Source organism: Bos mutus, chromosome 27 (assembly GCF_027580195.1).
Source record: "Bos mutus isolate GX-2022 chromosome 27, NWIPB_WYAK_1.1, whole genome shotgun sequence".
NCBI lineage: Eukaryota > Metazoa > Chordata > Mammalia > Artiodactyla > Bovidae > Bos > Bos mutus.
The window spans coordinates 29,941,129-29,961,188 of NC_091643.1; the positions used below are offsets into that span (position 1 = coordinate 29,941,129).

Genomic DNA, 20,060 nt, shown 5'->3' on the forward strand with positions numbered 1-20,060 from the left:
CACTAGACATTCAAATAATTTGAGTTCTTCTACACAGCAGCATGAGATTTTAAGAATTTTATTATTTTTAATATCTTATCTTCATGTGCAGATGTGCCTAAACTGATTCCGAGTTGAAAAATCCAATGCATTATGATAGTCAAAGAAAAAATAGTTAGAAACCATTTCAGTAACCCATGCTAATGTTAGTCACGACGTCTTCAGTTAATCCAGTTAGGCCCACTGCCTCTTGCTTTAGTAAAACTGAAAACACCACACCAATCTCAGTATGTGCTAGATAAAAGGTTTCCTTCTCTTCTCTAAGCTAAATAATCTTTAATTTTAACCTTTCATTTATTATTAGAATTTCCTCTCTATTTTTAGGTTCTCCACACTGCTCTCTAAATGAGGGTCAGAAATAAACAAATACAGAACTGAAAAATCTAATAAAGATCAGGCTGGTGGTAAACAAGATTATGGCAGTGACAGGCTGCTCTGATTGACTGTATTACTCCTCGTTTCTCTGGCGGTCTATCATTGTCTTAATAAGAGATAATGGCGCTTCTGATGGTTATCACATGGGTTATACCCACACCAGGGTCAGTGCCTGCCAAGCCCCACCAACAGTAGAATCATCTCCACGCCGGCAGGCAATCCCACAAGACTGGGGCCGTGTCTCACTGCTGTTCTCTGCCCGCCTGGCTGGCAGGTCACCCAGCTCTACAAATGGGGTGTGAAGTCAGACAGACCCGAGTTCAAATCCCAGCTCTGTTACTGATTAGCTTTGATCCAGGGCAAGTTGCTTTGCTCTCCTCAACCAAGCCATGAGCAACACGAACCTATTGTACACGGTGGTTATAAGGATCAGATGATTATCATAAAGAATCTTGCATTGCGCTGGATATACATTAGATTGTCAACAAATGGTAGCTTAAAACAAAAAGAGTTTTCCTTTCTTGAGCAATTGCTCGGCATCTCCTTAACCCTGGCGAATGTCCAGGCCAGGAAAGCACCTTCCCACTGCCTGTGTGGGAAGCAGTGCCGCTCTGCCTTACCCTAACCCACTGCACTTAGAACTGGGGCAAACACGCCTACCTGCCTATTCCGTGCCCATTCTTTAGTCTTCCCTAGTAATAGAACCCTCCATTTACAACTAAGCTTAAGGGTGCCCAGAAAAAGACTACTTGTTTTTGTCTCAGTTGTTTTAACCAACCCAACATAAACAAAAGTGTCATGTAGCAGCTTCTAGAAATATAAAAGACAAGACAATTTAAATTTAAAATTCAAATTTAAAAGACAAGACAATTTAAAACTTAAAAGACACGCAGTGCATGCGTGACTTATGCCACCATCTTTCCTGGCCTCCCTCCCACTTCCTGGGATGGGGATATGACGGCTGGCATCCTAGAGAACATCCTGACCATGAGGCCTCTGGAATACAGGAGGGCAGAGCAGTGAACTAGGAGGAGCCTGGGTCCTTCTCAAGGACCTGGGTGCTCCAGACTTCTGTATAAGGAAGAAAACACCCTCTGTTCTGTGACAAGTCGTCATTATTCTGTGGGTTTTCTAATTTTCAGCTGAATCTAAACCTAATATAAGACAGGGCTCCCAGGTGGCACTAGTGGTAAAGAGCCTGCCTGCCAATGCAGGAGGCAGAGATGCAGGTTCAATCCCTGGGTCAGGACGATGCCCTGGAGAGGGCATGGCAGCCCACTCCAGTACTCTTGTCTGGAGAATTCCATTGTCAGAGGAGCCTGGCAGGCTACAGTCCATAGAGTTGCAAAGAATCGGGCACAACTGAGGAGACTAAGCAAGCATGTACAACATAAGTACAGTATCTCCAAACTGTTCTTGGAGTTACACCAGTGGCTCTTAAGCAGGAACAGTTTTGTCCCCAGAGGACACACGGCAATGTCCAGAGACGTTCTGGGCTGTCACAGCTCTGGGGGTGCTGCTGGCATTCGGCGGGTGGAGGCCAGGGGTGCTGCTTATGTTCTACACTAAGTTGAACAACCCCCACAACAAAGGATCATCCAGCTCCACGTGTCAGTTTTGCCAAGGCTGAGAAACCTCAGGTTAAACACGCACGTCTCTCGGGAAGGTCAGGGGTAAGATGCCCTTTGCTCGTGACAGTAACCCTGGCAGAAGACTGAGGGGCCCGGATCAGTTAGTATCCCCCCTCAGAGTTACCATGCACCTCATACAGTATAAGTCGTTTTCAAAGAATCAGAATAGAATGAATTACATGACAAGACATCTGGCAAAAACTTCAGACTGGCAGCAGGTGAGAGGATATTACATTTAAAAGAGATACCACATTCTTGGGGTCTTAATCACACGTTATGATCCCCTAGGAAGTTGATGCCCGAGTTCCACTTCAGACCAGTTATAACAAAGTTCCCAGGGGTGAAGCCTAGGCATCTGTACTTTCCATGGAGGAGCAAATAATTTTCATTAGAGTAACTTTTCACAAATAACCTTAAGAATTTCAGAAGGCAGACAGCCCTGGATATGCCAGATTCCTGGACCACAACCTGCCTACTTGTTTACAAAAGGTTCCATCGGGGCCTTTCACTTATCCTTTGCTTAATGTTCACTTCGACGCCTGCTTTATCTTCAAAATAAAGGGACGTGCGGTCTTTTCTCTAGGGCTGTGACTGCCGCATTTCACGAGTGGGTGCATCTTAGCTCTGAATGAGACTCTCTGCCTTTCCTTGATGGTGGCCATCACCCCACCAGCCACTCCACCACTGGAATCTAATCAGCTGCCCTTTAACATCCTGCATCAACACGACATTCAGATTACTGGTTCCTGTTTTGTTAGCAGAGCTGTTTACTGCTCCTACTAGAAGACCCAGAAAATTCAAAATATTAACCCAGTCTAGCTCCCATATCCTCAGTTTGACATCTTGGAGGCTAGAGAAGAAGAACGAGGAAGTAGCCTCAAAGAGACAGTGGGATCTCAAGCTGTAATTTTTAAAAGTCTGGTTGATTCTAATATACAGCCAAGGGTGTGCCTGCTGGATGCACTTCTAGCTCTATAATCCTACCATGAAAACATCTCATGCCTACTCAGAAAAAAAGAAAACAAAGTTTTTTTTGTAGTTCTACTGCAGAACTGCAAATAGCACATTCAAGGATTTTTTGCTGTTGTTTGTTTCTTTTTAATGCATTCTAGTCTAGCAGAGCTGAGTGACTATTTCCTTTAGAAAATACTCATCTTTCTTCCAGGCTTCCCAAGTTATACAGTGGTAAAGAATCCCCCCACCAAGCAGGAGATGAGGGTTTGATCCCTGGGTCGGGAAGATCCAAGAGGAAGAAATGGCAACTCATTCCAGTATTCTTGTCTGGGAAATCCCATGGACAGAAGAGCCTAGAGGGCTACAGTCCAAGGGGTCACAAAGAGTCAGACATGACTGAGCGACTAAGTACGCACGTGTGCATCTTTTTTCAAATATGTATAAAACAAAGATGGCTTCACTTAGTCGAAATAAGATGCAATTCCTGCTTTAGGCAGCCTATCCCAAAATTTTACTGGGGGCAGTTTGAAGACAGGGACCTAAAATGCTAATAAAAGTCAGAGAGCAGAGTCCTCTAACTGTACAGGAAAAACAACGGGACAGTTGAGATTATGACTGAAGAAAGCAGCTCCATTTGTGATGAGCCTCATCAATGTGGGTTTCAGACAGAAGTCTGATAAAAAGCAATTCCGTCTGTCAATACGAGTGGGCAGAGTTGACCCTTGAATAAGAGGGCAATATTTTTTTTTTTATCGGATGAACAATAAGTAGCTAAGTAACAAGATACTTTATGCCGCGTCACTGCCTCTTTGAGCAGAAAGATCAATCCCTGCCATCGTAGAGTTGTTCCTGGAGCCTCTCCAGTACAAGAAGCAGAGGGTAAGAACTGGTCCTCAGGTCTGTGCCTCAGATACAGTGAACAGGGACAACCACCCCGAGGATGAAACACACCAGTGCCGCCTCAAGGAGAGCTGCCCGAGATGCCACGATACAGCAAAGCCCACAGAACTCTCCCGGTCACAGGTCAGGGAAGGAGACTGGACCCTCCTATGAAAGAGACTCCTGGGGTGCTATTTCCAATGTGTTTTCTCAAGACAATCAGTCAAGAACCCCTTTATTCCCCAAACTGGGCCTCTGTGTTTTCTAAGAAAAAAGAAAATCAACGCAAATGTTCTACGCTGTAATTTTAAACACACATCAGTTCCTTCCACTGCTTTCCCCAAGGACGCATCTGAGCAGCTACGCAGGTTCTAACAACTGATCCACTTTCTGTTATAACCTAATCATTTGAAAAACATGTACTTTGAACAAATGAACTCCACTACTAAGGGAGAAGCTCGATAAATTTTGTTGTTACTGATTAGGGAGATTTATGGACTTCCTTTATTTCTGCTTCCCTGACAACCACTTTTTTTTTTTTTTTAACCTAACCAGGCAGAGAAGGATAATTAGTAGCATTGTCATGCTATAATTAAAGACCAAATACCTGAGCTGCTTCAGGAACTCAACATCAGAGTTGCTGTTAATGAGCTTGATGAACTCTTCATAGGAAGGCGCGTACGTGTAGGCTCTCTTGTGATGTTCGTTCATGTGCTCCCTGCGCTCCAGCTGGGCGAGCAGCATCTGGTTAATGTAATCCGGGTTACTGAGCAGCTCCACCACCGGTTTCAAGACTGTAGGACAGAGAAGAGAGCAACACTGACAAGGCCTTCTCCTTCAGAGGAGTTGTGTTCATGCTTCTATAATTGAAACTGCACGTGGCAAACACTGTGAAACCACCCAAGTGGGCCGCACAAGTGTGCACACACGTGCACACACGCAACACGCACATACACACGGACCCATCCCTCTGGGTCTGCTACCAGCTAAGGCTACAACCAAGTGGTCATTTTAACTAATGAGTTACATGGGAAAGAATGATGAAAGAAAGCCATTTAGAACCCAAGTGGTTAACAAAGCTATCAAAATTAAATACATTCATTCTTTTTTTCCTTTTATTTCCATTATAAGGCTCAACATGCTTCGTCTGCCAAAAGGTTGAAAGTTAACATTCTCCCAACTGGTGAAACAGACCTCAGGGAGGAAGTTGTGAGAAAGCCAATGATACCATGAAAGAGTCATCCTACAAACTTCAGGTTAAAAAGGTCGCCTTCTCTCTACGGTTGGCGGTATCAGCTAATAGGCAGAGCTGGCTAATCCTGAGATAATAAATGAGACATTAAATCAATGCATATGAACACAACATTCTTTGAGATTCTGCAGTAGGAAAAGTTTCTCTTTAGATGATATTTTCTTCCATTTTTCTTATCCTAGCTAAGCATTTCCTTGGATACACTTTTTTTCCTAATAACCACATTATATTGTGGTACAGCTCCTTTTTTATGTATTCTGAGTCACATATGTTGGTGGTGGTGCTGTGCTTAGTCGTGTCTGACTCTTTGCAACCCCATGGACTGTAGCACGCCAGGCTCTTCTGTCCATGGAATTCTCCGGGCAAGAACACTGGAGTGGGATGCCATTTCCGACTCCAGGGGATCTTCCTGACTTAGAGACTGAACCTCCATCTCTTGCACTTCCTGCATTGGCAGGTAGGTTCTTACCAATGCTCCACCTGTGAAGACCTAAGTCACATATAGTATTACCAATGAATAGTGCAGCAAAGGTATTTTAAATGAATGCATACTAGACCTTGAGTACAATATTCTTTTGTTTACGCATATAATGGATGCTACATTGTGAAGGGGATAAGGACTGGTTGCTGCTGCTGCTGCTAAGTCGTTTCAGTCGTGTCCAACTCTGTGCGACCCCACAGACAGCAGCCCGCCAGGCTCCCCCATCCCTGGGATTCTCAAGGCAAGAACACTGGAGTGGGTTGCCATTTCCTTCTCCAATGCATGAAAGTGAAGTTGCTCAGTTGTGTCCAACTCTTAGCGACCCCATGGACTGCAGCCTACCAGGCTCCTTTGTCCATGGGATTTTCCAGGCGAAAGTACTGGAGTGGGGTGCCATTGCCTTCTCCGAAGGACTGGTTTTAAATGTCACTTGAAGAAGACGTCACTTGGCCCTATGTGATAAATTTTTTTTTTATATAACATATTGCCAAATACATAGTCCATTTTTTTTAATAATAGATAAGGACTGGTTATCTATTATTTTAAAAAATGGACTATGTATTTGGCAATATGTTATATAAAAAAACTTATCACATAGGGCCAAGTGACGTCTTCTTCAAGTGACATTTAAAACTTGATCTTTTGAAAATACTTTAATTCCCATACATCCCACAGTATACAAGCCGGTACAGGTATTATATAAAGTGTTCTCACACTCGTATGGAGCACATTAGTTTGCAGTAAGTATCGCATTAGTAATATCAATTAGTTATGAAAGTCTACCTTTTGTTGTCAGAATTTCTGCGAGCATTATGCGTAAGCTGAGAGACTGGACATTCTTCGAAGGAAGGAGACAGAGCACCAGAACCCGAGAACACGTCTGCAGAAATCTTACTTCATCATTTGAGTTCCTCAAGCAAGAATGCAACACAAAAGGCCTTGGCTGCTCTTCATGTCTGAAAAAATAAATACATGAACAGAGGGAAAAGGAAGGAAAGAAATTTCTAGAAACAATTTGGTCATGTACCATTAGGTTAAAAAAAAACTTCAAATGGGCAACACACTCAGTTTTAACAACTATGTTCACTCTTAGACTATCAATAGTCAATAATTTTCTCAACCACAGATTAATCTGGAAAAATGGGCTTTTAGGATTTCTAACCTTAAGTAGCATGAACGGTTATACAGAACTCCCAAATCGTAGCAACAACTACCCAGAAAGGGGTGAGTGTCTCTTTAATTAGATTTTAAAATCTTCTAGCTCTCTTTTTAAATGTCATCTAGAGTTTCCTTTAAAAAAAAAAAATCTAACAAAGCATAAACCAGGGTCACCAGGTCCTGACAGCATCCTTCTGCCAGAGTCCTTACCGCAATTCCTAGTACTTACCTCTCGGTTCTCGTGCCTTGAGTAAGCAAAAGGATGTTAACCTTCCACACATTTCATATGTGCAGTATTACTTAATCTTCCCACCTACATCAAGAAGTGTATATTATCATCGCCATTTTACAGATGAGAATATTAAGGATCTGGATGATCGAGTGAACAGTCCGAAGTCACAGAGGTAATTAATGGTAGAAGTAATTCAAGTTCTGCTCTGACTCGCACATCCCCAACTCTTTAACACAAGCCAGAATTAGAGATTAAGATGAAAAGGAAAAAAAAAAATTCAGAGATAAAGAGAAAAGTATGTGAAGAAAAGCATTATTTTGTCCCTTAAACAGCATGCCTGGGCTTTGTGAGTAAAAAGAATACACAGACTGTAAAAAGGAGGCTATGAAATTAAAAATGCTATTGATTTAACAGCATAAAAACAATCATTTTTAAATTTCCCTGAAACATGCTAGAACAAGACAGATGGGGCAAAGAAAGAGGAAACAGGCAAGAATTAAGTGTGATCTGGATTGACTTAGAGCAGCCAACAGCATGTTGGCTGGGAAATAAACACAGGCTGACCGGAAAGCTGCCGCCACACAATTGCCCAACAGTCAACCAGAGGATGTGTTGCTTTTATTAATGCAATTTATTATTCTCTTGCCTGACTGTGGCCAATTCAACTGGGTGCCTCCTGGCTGCCACTGTCATTTTGCAGTCAGTGGAAATCTGCACCCCAATGGCGATTTCCAGGGCGAAGGCACAGTTTATCTGGGGCAGGTGAGTGCAGAGATAACCACAGAACCTAGATGCATTTCTGCCCAGTCTCATTGTGTGATGTGTAGAAGGTGATGCACAATCAGATATTAGATCCCCAGCATTCACCTCCAAGGCACCACCATCTATATGCAAAACACCAGTGACCTACTGGCACTTTTCCAAATATTCATAATCTCAGAGAACAGTGATCGAGTTCCTTCCTTTAATAAGAATCATCAACTAGAGCTTCTAGGCACAGCCCAGACACCAATAAATCTATCCTTGGCACAAGAAAACTGGAGGTCCAAACAGAAGGCACTTCTAAAATGCAATCAAGTCTCTGTTTCTATTATTCTGATGCTTACTCATAATATCTTTATATAATCCACAAAGGCAGTCATTTCGCAAGCTGGTAAATAAATGTCTCAATGAAAAATATATTCTCATGTTGAAATCAGATAATCATAAGAACACTCCATTTCTCTAACCACTTGCTCTGCTCCCAAACCTAAATTCATCAGTCTTCTAACTGGAATAAAACAATGATCTAAAAATACTGTCCTTTATTGAGCCATAATTTAAATACCTTAAAATGAGCTTCCACTGATAATAGTATCCACCAGACAGAACTAGGGAGCGCTTTATGGAGCGGATGCCATAGCCGATTAAGTGCTGCACGGGGCTCAGAACACGCAGAAGGAGAGGTTGAAGCTTCTGAGACTCCAGCGAGGTGACCCTTATAACTTCCTCATCGGTTCACATACCCCCTCCTTACTGGAAGTTACTTTCTCTAAAAACAATGGTTTTCAAAGGGTGGTCTGCAGGCTCCCGTGTGTCCCCCAGACACTGTCAGGGGGTCTGTGAGGTCCAAACCCTATTCACAGCAACGAAACGATTCCACGTGTCTCGCCTGCTCTCACAAGTTGTAGTGGAGCTTCCCAGAGGCAACAGGCTGTGTGGTGACCTTGTCACTCTTGACGGTGAGTGGAAAGCATACTGTGCATTCTTACACTTAAAAAAAAAGTCTTAGTTTAATATCTGATATGATAAATATTGACAGATACGATGAGTGCTGAACTGGTAAATGTTTAACAACTGGCTCTGCAAAGGGGAGAAAAGCTCCCATTTGGAGCATTTGCCCCATTTCACGGGGTCAGTACTCCCGCCGTGGCCAATTACAAAGTGACAAGGTAGTGCTCACTGACCTCAGGGTTGCTCCTGCGCCAGCACAAGCCGGCCCTGGGACCCCACGGCCGTAACCCACACAGACTAAAGCTCTTTCAGGTCCTCGACAACCTTCAAGAGCACAGGGCTATTCTCATACCAGGAAAACTGAAAACCACTGCTCCACAGTAAATTTTTCAAACTGTGGATTGGGACTCACAAAGAAGAAGATAAAATTTAATCTCAGATGCCATTTTTTAAATGGTAAAGAACCAAAAAAAAAAAGAAAATCAAAGTTATCATAAGTAATGAGCATTATTTGATGAAACTGGATCATAATATAAAAAGTATTCCCAACTCTCACAATATTGTTAACCCGCTATATTGTAATACAAAATAAAAAGTTTAACAAAATTTTTTAATGTATCCCCCGTTTTATTTTTAAAATCTGCAAAAAACATGGACATGTACACACTGCTCTATTTAAAATGGATAACCAACAAGGACTTACTGTATAGCACAGGGAATTCTGCTCAATGTTATGTGGCAGTCTGGATGGGAGGGGAGTTTGGGGGAGAACAGATACATGTATATGCATGGCTGAGTCCCTTTGGTGCCCATCTGAAACTATCACAATACTGTCAATCGGCTATACTCCAATGCAAAATAATTAGTTAAAAAAAAAAAAAGTTTGCAAAAAACACTGGGGGCAGTGAGTGGAAAAGAATAGGCATATGGTGGTCCTGTGGATTCTGGCCTCGTGAACCTAAGCTGGGTGAGCGTGGGGAGAGAGATGACTCCTGGACAGCTGCTGTCTCACAACCCCGCTTAACAGCCAGGAGCCCCCACAACCTCACAGGCAGGGCAGCAAGTACTCACAGACCAATCCACAAGACAGGGCTTCTTAAGGAAGGAGGATCCTCCACCTGCCCAAGGAGGATGCCTCTGCTTCCTCATCCCCTTACATATTTTGCAAATACTTTCTCTTCTCCCCTAAAATAGAGGCAGTGCTGTATCAGTGAGAAGAGGCCCCAGAAACTGCTGGGACCCTGCTCCTACTCCAACTGAGACTGTATCCAGTAGGCAGAAGCCTACTCGCTGCAGTGAGACTGCTCTTTATGGCCAGGTTAGAGGTGCTATGAGTCGTCACGCTCTCACTCAACAAGAGACAGACGTTTAGGATCCTATCAGCAAACCTAAGGGAATAACGATTTGTTATGAGCACCGAGGTCTTGTTGAAGTCTTCTTCCAAAGGCAGAGTCACCTCTCAGGCACAAACTTTTCATGGCTAATAGTACAAAAGGCTGACAAGCCTGAGTACTGGCAATTTTCACATGAAAACACCTTCTCTAATCATGGCCTGCATGCTCCAATACGGAGTTCCTTTTAAAAATCAAGTTTTGGGATACTATGATGCAACAGAGCTCTTAACACAGGACTCACAAAAAGAAACATGAACTTTATTTAAACTTTCTCGAAAACTGAAAACTCACTGACACTCTTCAGAGTGTATAACAACTATATTTAAATGTTCTGTTTCTAGGCACCTTTAACGCTACTAAATAAATTCATGATAGTGCTGGCTCTGTAAAATTAATCTCACTGCTTCAGCTATTTACAAAATCAAACAGGTCTATACAGTGGTTTTCTGGTAAAAAAAATTTTTTTATTTGCTCTATCAGAACATTATAATGATTCCCCACAATGTCAACATTTCCAGCCAAGGACCAAAAAGAGGATGAATATGCTAGAGTTCTGTCTAGACTCTGACCCCTTTTCTCAACAAGGAAAATACTTTAACGTGAGTAAAGGGAGGAGAGGCTGTTCCCACTGTAACAGCTACCTGCCACTCGCCGCCTTCAGGTCACAGAAGTGAGTGAGCAAAGCTCGCACGACATCGTTGCAGACGACTTTGACCATGTCCACGTGGCTCAGCCGGTGGCGCAGCTGCCTGGCGACTTCCCAGAAGTCCTCGGACAGCAGGTGGTAGAGCTGGCCCTCGTCTCTGCTGAGGTTTCCATACCAGGACAGGATGTAGTCTCTGTAGCTGTAGTCAAACACTACCAGGAAGAGAAAGGCTGCGCGTCAAACGTGGGCGAGGGCCACAGACACTGAGAGAGCGCTCCTGCTGTCTGCTGCTACTTAACAGTCGCTTTAAAATATAAAGAGTGGAGAGCAAAACAAGGGAAGACACACTGTTTCCTGAAACCTTTCAAAACGAGGGATTCTTATCTAACTCGAATTTTGGGGGTGTGGAGACCCGAGGTACTAGATTTTCTTGGATAGCCCAATCTTTAAATAGTCTATCTTGGTACCCAACTCCCTGATTGGGTGTTTAATTTCAAATTGCTCTACATGGGTGGAAATCACAAGGAAGTTGCTTTTTTCTGTTCAACACAAGCAAGAGCTGAACAAAAACATTAAAATTGTTCGAGAGATTGCCATATTAGATGATGGATGCACCATCATAAGAAATTTCAACACAAGCGGAGCATTTAATGGACAAGGATGACATGGAAGAAAGTACTTCCTGAGATGGTAAGCTGGGTTACATGACCTCCAGGCTTTCACATCCTTTTATCCTCCTTCTGGGCATCCCAGTGCCAAGTAGCAAGAGCGTGATGACACGCACTTTGCCAGTAAAAACACTGCTAAGTTCTTCATGCGCAATTCCTTCTCTCTTACTCTTCTATTAAACTAAAAGTTTTCACGCCACGGGATTTTTAGCTAATAACAAATAAATCTGCAAACCGAAGCGTTTGGAAAATAGAAGCATTTTTTTCTTTCATTAAAATTTAATTTCAAATTAAAGCAGGAAATTAAGAGCAATTATAAGAGACTTAATACTTAAAACTAAGATCTTTTCAACAAGCTAAAGGATTTATGGGAAGGCCATATTCACCTATATAATATTTCATTACATTTGTTAACCATATTGCATATTCTGATCACTGTAACTCTAAAACACTCCTTTTGATAATACATTTTGGTGAGAAATGGATAAAAACGAATACCGGCAAAAATCTGTACTTAGTAATAAAGATATGTGCTAGTCACAGGTGTATCTTCTTTCAATAGTTCATCAGCACCCCTCTTCAAACTAAGTATCATAAAAATATAAAAGTACAAAACAAAGACATGATTCTATGTGTTATATAACTACAGACACTCATTCATGCAAGTACAAAAAAACCCAAAATATTTTAAAATATATCATCTGTGTCAATTCAAGGAGACAGAGAAATTCATGATAGTAAAATCATTTTATGTTCTTCATTAAGAAATATGCATGAGTAATGTAACAAACCACAGTAAGAAATGAAAGAACACTTATTCTCACTGCCAAGCAAACAGCTTTTCTTCTAAAGGCGTAACAGCCAACAAAAAATTCAATGCTGTTATGACTTAAATACATCTATTTTCTAGGACTGCTCTTCAAGAAATAAGCAGGTAAGAGGGGATCACAGAAGATTAGAGAGAATGGAATAACATGATTAGAACTTCAGTTTTAGTTAGATTAATCTGAAAAGACGATTTAGGGTAACAAGAGAGAAATACTAGAGGTGAGGAGACCAGTTTAAAAGCTACCGTTTAGTCTAGAAAATGTTGGAGAAGGAAATGGCAACCCACTCCAGTGTTCTTGCCTGGAGAATCCCAGGGACGGGGAAGCCTGGTGGGCTGCAGTCTCTGGGGTCACACAGAGTCGGACACGACTGAAGCGACTTAGCAGCAGCAGCAGCAGTCTAGAAAATGTGATGTTAGGTAAATCTCTATCTATAAATGTTCAGAACAAGGAATGACTCCGTCTAAGTAAACAGTACGAGAGAGAGAGCCATTTTCCACCTCTGCCTTCTCCCCGCGGTAACTCAGGCACAGTCTTCCATGCCCAAGAGGGTAGAGCCCCACAGGTCATAAGTGGTCCATGACCAGAGTCTCTCGGAACAAAGAACAGTCATTCAACCAGGAACTGCCCTAGTGATGATGACAGTAACAACAATTCCATTGATCACACAGATGTCCTTCTGTGGTTTGCAAAGTTTTCAAAAATGCAATTAGTAATTACTCTCTGTGTGCAGAAGAAAAGTCATCTTCTGGGAAGATCTGAGGTTATTAGCTTATGTCACTGGTGCATCTACTGATTTATTCAAGAAAAATGAACACGTATTTCATACCACTGGGTAAAGAGACGTGAACTAGATAAGTGGAGCCTACAGAGAGGGGGAAAGCCATGCTCTTTGAGGTACCAGCTATGCTTCTTTTGTGTCAGCATCTAATCCTTGGACAGTTGGAGTTCTACTGAGCAAACAGCAGGTACTTGATAATTGCTGAATTACATTTCCTGCCCACATTACTGAGATAATTCAGGGCAGTCCAGTGAAAATTGGGCTGCAGATCTAGTGAGATTTAATAGTAAGTCAAAAAGACTTTTAAAAGTCTACCTTCTGCCAGTTTTCCAGGAAATGTAACTTGAGGAGAAAAACTTTTAAGGGTATCTGATATAGAAGAGTAGTTGCCAGTTCTCTCCTAACTTCATAGTTAACACTGTGTATTTTCATCTGGAAAACCTCAGACTTTTTTTTGTATATAATAATCAAAACTGTCAGTTTTTAGAAATTTGATTTTTAAAACATATTTTCAAAACTTTAATTTGATCAAAATATAGTCTCTTTTAAACTTTAATATGTGTAATTACACTTACTTATCCCCATTTCCAGACATATAACACTGTACCCGCCACAGTCCCCTTTCAATCATCTTTAATACAAGTTCCACATCTCTGTCCTTCATTCTTTTGTCAAGGTTGGCCAAGATCCCTTAATTTGGTTAACTGGTCTGTCCACGAGCAAGCCTGAGAGTATTTATTCCCAACACACTTTCTCTACGTATATCTATTAACAAAAGAAAAAAAAAAAAAAAGGCTTCCTGACACCTACTTCAAGTAACAGTGAACTACAGATTCTTGCTTCATATCGTGGAAGTACCCCACTAAGCTGGCTAGTTTCATGCGATCTGCAAATTCCTGCTTAATCAATGTTTAGATCCCATTCATTTAACTGAAACATGGATGTATTGGGGGGCTTCCCTGGTGACTCAGTGGTAGAAGAATCTGCCTGCCAATGCAGGAGACATGGGTTTGTTCCCGGGGTCGGGAAGATCCCCAGGAGAAGGGCATGGCAACCCACTCTGGTATTCTTGCCTGGAGAATCCCAAGGACAGAGAAGCCTGGCGGGCTACAGTCCATGGGGCCACAAAGAGTCAGACACAGGTTGCTGACTAAACAACAACTGGATGTATTTACTATGTCTTCAAGTAAAAATTCATGATGAAAAAAATCCAAATGGCATCAAACAGAGAGAGGATAGATAAATTTGCTGGAAATTACTATTTTCCTTTTAGAACATAATGAATTGCTTCCCATGGTAATTATATACCCTCACTTAATCCTTACCTTCTTTCAGAGCTTTGTCCATATTATGAGAAATGACTACCCTTCTAGACTGAACTGACTCATTTGAGTCTCCATACACAGGACTCTGAAATATAAGAAGAAAAAAAGATACAGATTACTGAATAAATCACATAAATATAAAACCAAAAGTATGAAAAACCATTTAAACAGATGTTAAAATATTGCTTAACAGATTATAAGGTTCTTCTGGGAAAGTAAATACGTGCTTAAGGTTAAGAAATTTTTGAAAAAGAATTAAGGAAGGATTTTCCCTAGCAGATATCAAGACAGTGTGATGCTAGTGTAGAAATAAACAACTGAATGGTAGAAAGTACAAAAACATCTATACAGAAATGCAAATATATGAGAATTAAGAACATAATGAGAAAAATACTTCATATATTAATAACTCCAAACTGATTAAAGAGCTAAATATTTTCTTAACTAAAAATGTATTTAAAGGAAACAAAGGAGATGCTGTGTTTAATCCTGGGATGGAGAAGCCCTCTCCAAAATAAGACACAAAAAGAGTTATAAAGGAAAAGAAACCTGACAAATACAACTACATAAAATAGGAAATCTCTGTTTGACAAAAGATAACTATAAAATATAACTGACAGACAACACCTGCAAGATGTATAACAAAGGACTATTATTTCATATATACAGAGATCCCGAAACAAGAAAAATAACTCTAAAGAAAAAACCAGGCAAAGAAATTAAAAGAGCAATCATAAAAGATAAACACCAATCAATTTATGAAAAACAAATTGCAACCTCTTTTTTCAATGAGAAATGCAAATAAGTGCAATGAGACACCACCAGACTGACAAAGCAGTGGCAAAGTGTCATCTAACCTAATGTTGGCAAAGACATGTGGGAATGGCCATTTTCATTCATCGTGAGGGGAAACGTCCATTTCTAAAAGCTTTTAAGAAAACAACTGAGAGCATATCAAAATTTAAAAGCACTCTGTTTATTCAGCAATTCTACTTCTAGGAATCCAGCTAAGATAAAATACTTGCACATTTAAAAAAAAAGTACACATACCAAGACTTTCACTGCTATATTGACTCTAAGGGAAGAAATTGGAAATAAATCAAGTGTATCAGTTCAGTTGTTCAATCATGTCCAACTCTTTGCGACCCCATGGACTGCAGCACACCAGGCTTCCCTGTCCATCACCAACTCCCAGAATCAAGTGTATATCAATAATCAAAGAGTTAAATTGTGATGGTTCATGTTTTAGAATATAATGCAGCCATGAAAAAAGAATGAATTAGGGACACATATGCCTTCATGAAAAGTTTTCCATGATGGAAAATGTTTGGAAACACATATGCTAAACAATTAAAAATGGTTTCTTCCTCCATATATGTCTGTATAACACAATTTAAAATTTTAATTATAAAAAGGTACTAGTTGGCAAAAACAGAGAGGCAACATGCAGGATTTAAATCCCACTATCAGGCAGCTAAGGGTACTTTAAAGAGAAAAGCTTTTTAATTGATCACATTCCAAAGTGATCAAAAGTATATGTATATTGTAAGCATATGCTGGACCATGAAGAAGGCTGAGTGCTGAAGAAATGATGCTATAGAACTGTGGTGTTGGAGAAGACTCTTGAGACTCCCTTGGACTGCAAGGAGATCCAACCAGTCAATCCTAAATGAAATAAATCCTGAATATTCATTGGAGGGACTGGTGCTGAAGCTGAAGCTCCAATACTTTGGCCACCTGATGTGAAGAGCTGACTCAGTAGAAAAGACCCAGATACTGGGAAAGAGTGAAGGTGGGAGGACAAGGGGACAGCAGAGGATGAGATGATTGGATGGCATCACCGACTTAATGCACACAAGTTTGAGCAAGCTCTGGGAGATGGTGAAGGACAGGGAAGCCTGGCATACTAGAGTCCATAGAGTCACAAACAGTCGGACATGACTGAGCAACTGAACAACAAATACTGCATTGGGTGTACTTATTGGTTTCAGGGGCTTCCCTGGTGGCTTAGTTGATAAAGAAGCCACCTGCAATGCAGAAGACCCGGGTTTGATCTCTGGGTGGGGAAGATCCCCTGGAGAAGGAAATGGCAACCCACTCCAGCCTTTTTGCCTGAGAAATCTCATGGACAGAGGAGCCTGGCAGGCTACGGTCCATGGGGTTGCAAGAGTCTTACAAGACCTTGTGACTACATCACCACCACCACTGGTTTCAGAGCATAAAAAGAAGCTAGTTATTACTGGAACGTAGAGAACTTTTTTGTGCATGGGAAATATTACAAGTGCTTAACTACAGAGCCACCGTCACTCAGGAGGTCTAAATGGCTAAGGGCCCTATCAGCTTCATTCAGTAAGTGAGGGTGAGGAAAGCCCTCCGTTCTCAGGCAGCCACCCCAACACAGCTGCAACCAACCCCTGGCCCTGGACCACCGAACCCTGAGAGCAGAATTTCCAATGCTTAGCTTAGTTTCACACTATCTGTGGGTCAAACGCCAAGACTATCATCCACTTTTGTGATCACTGTTACTAAAAAAAACTCTTAGTGTTAAGATTCCTTAGTTGAAATACTTTTAAAAGCCTTAAGATGTATGTGTTACACTCAGAAAAGAATCCCTTTAGGCTACAAACTGGGCTTCCCTGGTGGCTCAGATGATAAAGCATCTACCTGCAGTGCAGGTAACCTGGGCTCAACCCCTGGGTCGGGAAGATCCCCTGAAAGAGGGAATGGTAACCCACTCCAGTATTCTTGCCTGGGAAATCCCAAGGACAGAGAAGCCTGGCAGGCTACGGTCCATGGGATTACAAAGAGTCGGACACGACTGAGTGACTAACACATATATACAACACTACAAATTAAGACATAATATTCAACACTTTCTCAAGGAATCATTAAAAAAAAAAGACAAAACCCTTAATCATAATCGTATAGACAAAAGCCATTTTATCCTAAAAGAAATACACTCTCATCTATCAAAAACTACTTTCTAGTTTCTGAGTAACTTGTTATAAAATTAAATGGTCAGGACATTTTACCGTAATTTTTAAAATTTTAGTTCATGAAAGGAAAAGACGGAAGAAATGAGAAGAATTTTTAAATTCTAGTGCTTTTTAGAACATCAGGCAGGTATTTAAACAACTTAATACCAATAGAGCACTATACTGATAAATAACTTTAACCACAGCTTCTCAAGCCTTTGGCGAACACTCTGGTATAGTTTTCCAAATATAGGTACAGCAGTTTCATGCACAATACTAACCAGATGATGAAATCACAGCCAAGTGACGCTTAATTGAGAAGTTCCTGAATTCGGGGTTCTTAAAATGGAAACTGTGTTTAAGGGCTGGGAGAGAAGCAGGTGTGAATACGACAACACATGCCTGAGCATATTTTGTACTTAAGTGTCTATCTTTACAGCTTCCTTCAGAACAATTTTGTGCTTATTTTTTACCTTTCCTTTCTCTCCCTAGTTACAGCTTTCCCAATTCTTACCATCTATCTGCACATTTCTTTTCTGTCTCTGCTTCCCACTTAGACATAATACCTACAATAAACATGTTTATCCCTACTCACTGTATTTGAATTAGGCTTTTATGCGCTTTAACTTAAAAAGTTTATGAGAATAACATTTTCTATGTTGCTTCTTTCTCTAAAAGCATTATCAGTTTTCCAGTCTGGTTCTGGAATTCCCTGCACTCTGTCCCCCAGGACCCTTATTAGGAGATAATAAAGAGTTCTTCAGCCCTGTCACCCCACAGCCTGATTGAGAGCCTGGAAGTAAGGAGAACAGGAAGATCAAAGAAAACATCATGGGCCCAAAGTAACTGGGTAACCACACATGGAAAGTCCTTTTTTTTAAGGATTTAATATTTCTGGAACCAGAACCTCTTCATGACTAAACTACAACACTAGAGTAGATTAGTCACTGCACACGCCTTTTCTTTCAGGTCACAGAGGGATGGGATTCACAATCAGTCATCATCCCAGGGTGGAGAGAGAGGAGAGGAAGCGGGGAGAAGGCCGGCAGCTAAGACTCAGGCACGTGAGCACAGCTGTGGCCCAGAGGGCTGTGAGGCGAAACCTGCCTTCTCTCTCCTTCCATTTATAGGTGTGAAAATAGGAACCGCTCACCACAGAGACTTCCCCAAGAGTTGTGTTCCAGCGAATGCTCGCCCCCGGCTCTGCACCTCGCAGTCCCTGCCCCTCCTCAGGGAAAGCCTGGGTCACACAACCGCTTTCCCAGTAACGCTGGTGCTGGGGAGTGTGAAGCACGTGCGCGCTGTCCTCAGCCCTCTGCCACAAAGCGTAAGTGACAGGAGGCTTCACCATTCCATCCAGAACTGCGGACTTCGAGTGTCGTCTGAGCGGTCAGCCCTAGCCTGGAGTCTGGCATCAGTATCCCAATACAGGGCTTCCCTGGTGGCTCAGATGGTAAAGAATCCGCCTGCAATGCGGGAGACCTGGGTTCGATTCCTGGGTTGGAAAGATCCTCTGGAGGAGGGCATGGCAACTCACTGCAGTATCCTTGCCTGGAGAATCCCATGGACAGAGGAGCCTGGTGGGTTACAGTCCATGGGATCACAAAGAGTTGGACACAACTGAGCATGTGCCAATACTAAGATAGAGGAACATCTGGTGAACCAGAATCCCTGCTATGTAAAAAAGATACACCTTATTCTCCATTTCATTAAGATAAATGAAACTTATCTTCATTTTAAGATTTAAACCTAGCTTGGACCCTACTTGTTGAGGTCATTTTAATCACTCAGTGAGTTCTCTGGAGAGAGAAAGTGAGAAGCCTCAACAAATAATTGCTCATTCTGAAAACGTTCTCCAAAGACAGGGCAAAACCTGAAGGCTTTGCTCTGATATACGAGTCTCAGCATCAGAGAGCAGAAGTCGTATCAACAAGTGCTGTCCTGAGTACCTACGTATCAGCTTTCTGTTTACTTCTGGATGTCAGCTTTTAGTCTACAGCCATAATATGCTCCAACTGTCTTCGTGTCAGAATTAAGACACCCTCTCCTGAGGGAACAAGATCTGGAGAGAGATTCCACGCAGACAGTTGGGTACCCTGACACTATTAGCAACGAGACAGCCAGGGGTGACCTGGAACCCAGCCGAGACACACACCTCATTTTCCATTGTTTATAAGGACGACACTGCTTACTGTGTTGCTTCCTGTGGGAGCAGAGACAGGGCTGGTAATTCCTTTCATGCCTATTACCTGGACGACTCAAATAAACAAGTATCTTTCTCCTTCACTATATGCTTCTATAAAAAAAAATTTTTTTATGTATTTTGGTTTATTTAAAAAAAAAACTATACAGAGTTAATGGCGTGATGGGCGTAATTTCCTGTAAAGCTACTGAAATGGTGATTTATCTTAGGAAAACAAACACAAAAACCCAACCATCATTAACCACACATTGCTGTCACATGGCCCAGTCTTCCCAAGTATTCGCAGCATCAGACAATCTACTGGGATCTTGTGACTAATATTCTCATTCTTAAGCTATGTTATTCTCAAAACCATGGCTCCTTTCAAACCAACCGTATTCTACCTCATCCTCAAAAAATCATGTAATCAAAAGCAAAGAAACAAAACGACCCACACAGATTCCTTCTCAGAAAGACAGGAAGGGACTGAGGTATGGAAAGGCCACCGGACTTGACTGAGACCCTGATGAAAGAGTGTGGCGTGAGTG

At 41.7% G+C, this 20,060-nt stretch overlaps 1 protein-coding gene across 1 annotated transcript in view; it reads right to left on the minus strand.

Annotated features, from left to right (window-relative positions):
• SNX25 (sorting nexin 25) overlaps positions 1-20,060 on the minus strand; it is a 91,287-nt gene that overhangs the window by 52,549 nt on the left and 18,678 nt on the right. Inside the window, exons 2-5 of the mRNA XM_070364298.1 lie at positions 14,356-14,440; positions 10,750-10,966; positions 6,395-6,567; positions 4,486-4,672 (exon numbers count right to left, since the gene is read on the minus strand). Of these exons, the coding sequence (XP_070220399.1) occupies positions 4,486-4,672; positions 6,395-6,567; positions 10,750-10,966; positions 14,356-14,440 (662 nt within the window). The remainder of the gene's footprint in view (positions 1-4,485; positions 4,673-6,394; positions 6,568-10,749; positions 10,967-14,355; positions 14,441-20,060) is intronic.